This window comes from Brachyhypopomus gauderio, chromosome 1, assembly GCF_052324685.1.
Source record: "Brachyhypopomus gauderio isolate BG-103 chromosome 1, BGAUD_0.2, whole genome shotgun sequence".
Taxonomy (NCBI): Eukaryota; Metazoa; Chordata; class Actinopteri; order Gymnotiformes; family Hypopomidae; genus Brachyhypopomus; species Brachyhypopomus gauderio.
Window position 1 is genome coordinate 1120001 of NC_135211.1, and position 2500 is coordinate 1122500.

Sequence of the window (2500 nt, forward strand, 5' to 3'; positions counted from 1 at the left end):
TCTGGTACTCACGGTACTCTGGTACTCTGGTACTCACGGTACTCTGGTACTCTGGTACTCACGGTACTCTGCTTCTCTTCAGATCTCAGCACAAGAAAGCCGCCGCAAGAAGAAGGAGTATGTGGAGTGTCTGGAGAAAAAGTACGTCTGGCGCAAAAGTCTCTGCACTCTTTCTCTCTCTCTCTCTCTCTCTCCCCCCCTATCTCTCTCTTTCTCTCTCTCTTTCCATCTCTCTCTCTCCAATAGGTGCTCTGCTTTCTTCAGTGTTCATCCTCCATGACCTCAACATTCCCTTCACCTCCACCCATGGTCATCTCTCTGGCGCACACACACACTTCTACATGTTCTTTGGCTTACTCCCTCTCTCTCCCCCCTCTTTCTCTCTCTCTCTCTCTCTGTGTCTCTCTCTCTCTCACTCAGTGTTTCACACACATGCATAGACAGGCATGCACACTTTTAGCATTTATGTATTTATTTATTTTATTTTGGGGCCGCGGGTTTGATTGTGTCAAGACCAGTGGCAATGGTCAATGGTTTAATGCTCCATAAAAATATCATGAATGTTTTATGTGTGCACACGTGTATGTGCATGTACATATCTGCATTTGTGTGAGAAATTCTGGCATGTACAGGGTTAGAGGGTTACAGGATTTTTTATGCAGAGTTTAATGATACTAGACCTACACACACACACACACACACACACTAACTCTCTCTCTCTCTCTCTCTCTCTCTCTACTGTTAATCAGAAGCACACTGATTCAAAATCAATTTAAATGATTTAAAATATTCTCTATCTTAGCATTTTATTCATTATTTTAACTATAGAAATATTGACAGTGAAGTATGATGCAGACATAAAATCTCTACAATTCCATGCATGTATGTAATCTGTATGTAAAATGTGTTTTTAATATGTGGTTTGTGTTCAGGGTGGAAAACTACACATCTGAGAACAATGAGCTATGGAAAAAGGTGGAGACCCTCGAAAGTGCCAACAGGTGAGACTAGACTTCTGAGTGTGTGTTCTGAGTGTGTCGAAGGGGTGTGGTCTGTTCATAAGGTTTTAATTATAGGGAATATTACCCACTTGCTGTGAGCTGTTTCTTACATGCGTGCTGAGATGAGATGACTCTGCAGAAACTCTTCAGCACGAGTTAGAAACCTGGACCCAGAACACTGAGACATGCTGGTAGTGCATGATTGGTCTAAGGCTTGATAGTAAACTGGTATTTATTTCTCAGGTGGACAGAACAGAAGTCTGCAAACTCATCGCCATTATCCCATTATAACAGTACACTCCTATATCCACACACAGCATGGGATCGCATTGGCCTTCATTACAGTATACAGTGTGTGAGTTGGCTTGTATGAAGAGATCCTGACTCAGTTACTGAAGTTCAAAGGAACTGCAACAGGGTGTGTATGAGTGTGTGGGTGGGTTAGATCTGCAGCAGGGTGTGTATGAGTGTGTGGGTGGGTTAGATCTGCAGCAGGGTGTGTATGAGTGTGTGGGTGGGTTAGATCTGCAGCAGGGTGTGTATGAGTGTGTGGGTGGGTCCTATAGCTTACAGGGCTGAAGAAAGTTATTTTTAGACTTTAGAGAGTGTGTTGATGTGACCCCTGTCCCCTGACCCCTGACCCCTGTCATTTTGTACGTCACAGAAGGTCCTCATGCAGAGGTTCCTCTCCTGTGCATTTGGAAGCTGTATAGTACACAGTGGCTCTCTGGGGCCCCTGGACCACATGGGGGCGCTGGTGTGCACCCTGGACCACATGGGGGCGCTGGTGTGCACCTGGCCTAGCAGTTACCACGGCTGGGTGGAAATCAGCAGGCATAACATTGTTCTTTATAGAGAATGGATGAATAGGGGAATTGGTGGGATAAAGCAGAGGAATTAAATGAGCTAGAGAATCACAATGAATGAGTTAACAAAAAGAATATGTGTACAGGAGGATGAATGTGTGTGTGTGTGTGTGTGTGTGTGTGTGTGTGTGTGTGTGTGTGTGTGTGTGTGTGTGTGTGTGTGTGTGGAATAATGGATTGATGGATAGTTAGAGACTCTCAGATATGTAGAATTGAGACTGGCAGACAGCTGGGTGACCTCCAGTGGCGGTGACTGGTTACTACGCCACTGTCCTACTACCATTACAACACTACATTGTAGACAAATTCCTTGTCCCAAGTTCCTTGTTTTGCGATACAAATATTATAATACACTCTAAAGACAAATACAGTTTTACTTTTCTCCAACAAGGCCAATTAAAGCATTTTAATGTAGTTTTTAAAATAAGGGAGAGAGAGAGAGAGAGAGTAATGGTAATGGTATCTTCTACTGAGCGTAATGCAGTCTGTTTCAGCATTCATAACATTACTGCTGTGATGGAGATTATAATGAAGTATTCTCATATAGACATTATCATCCAAAAAGGAATACTGTTGCCTGTTCTACAGATGCCTGCTACGAGGGTAGTATAGCACTGTAAACCTTCCTAATAT

The 2500-nt window shown here is 43.4% G+C and overlaps 1 protein-coding gene across 1 annotated transcript in view; it reads left to right on the forward strand.

Moving 5' to 3' along the window:
* The window catches only part of creb3l1 (cAMP responsive element binding protein 3-like 1), a 47430-nt gene that overhangs the window by 38310 nt on the left and 6620 nt on the right, over positions 1-2500 (forward strand). The window contains exons 7-8 of the mRNA XM_077005477.1: positions 83-141; positions 933-1001. Of these exons, the coding sequence (XP_076861592.1) occupies positions 83-141; positions 933-1001 (128 nt within the window). The remainder of the gene's footprint in view (positions 1-82; positions 142-932; positions 1002-2500) is intronic.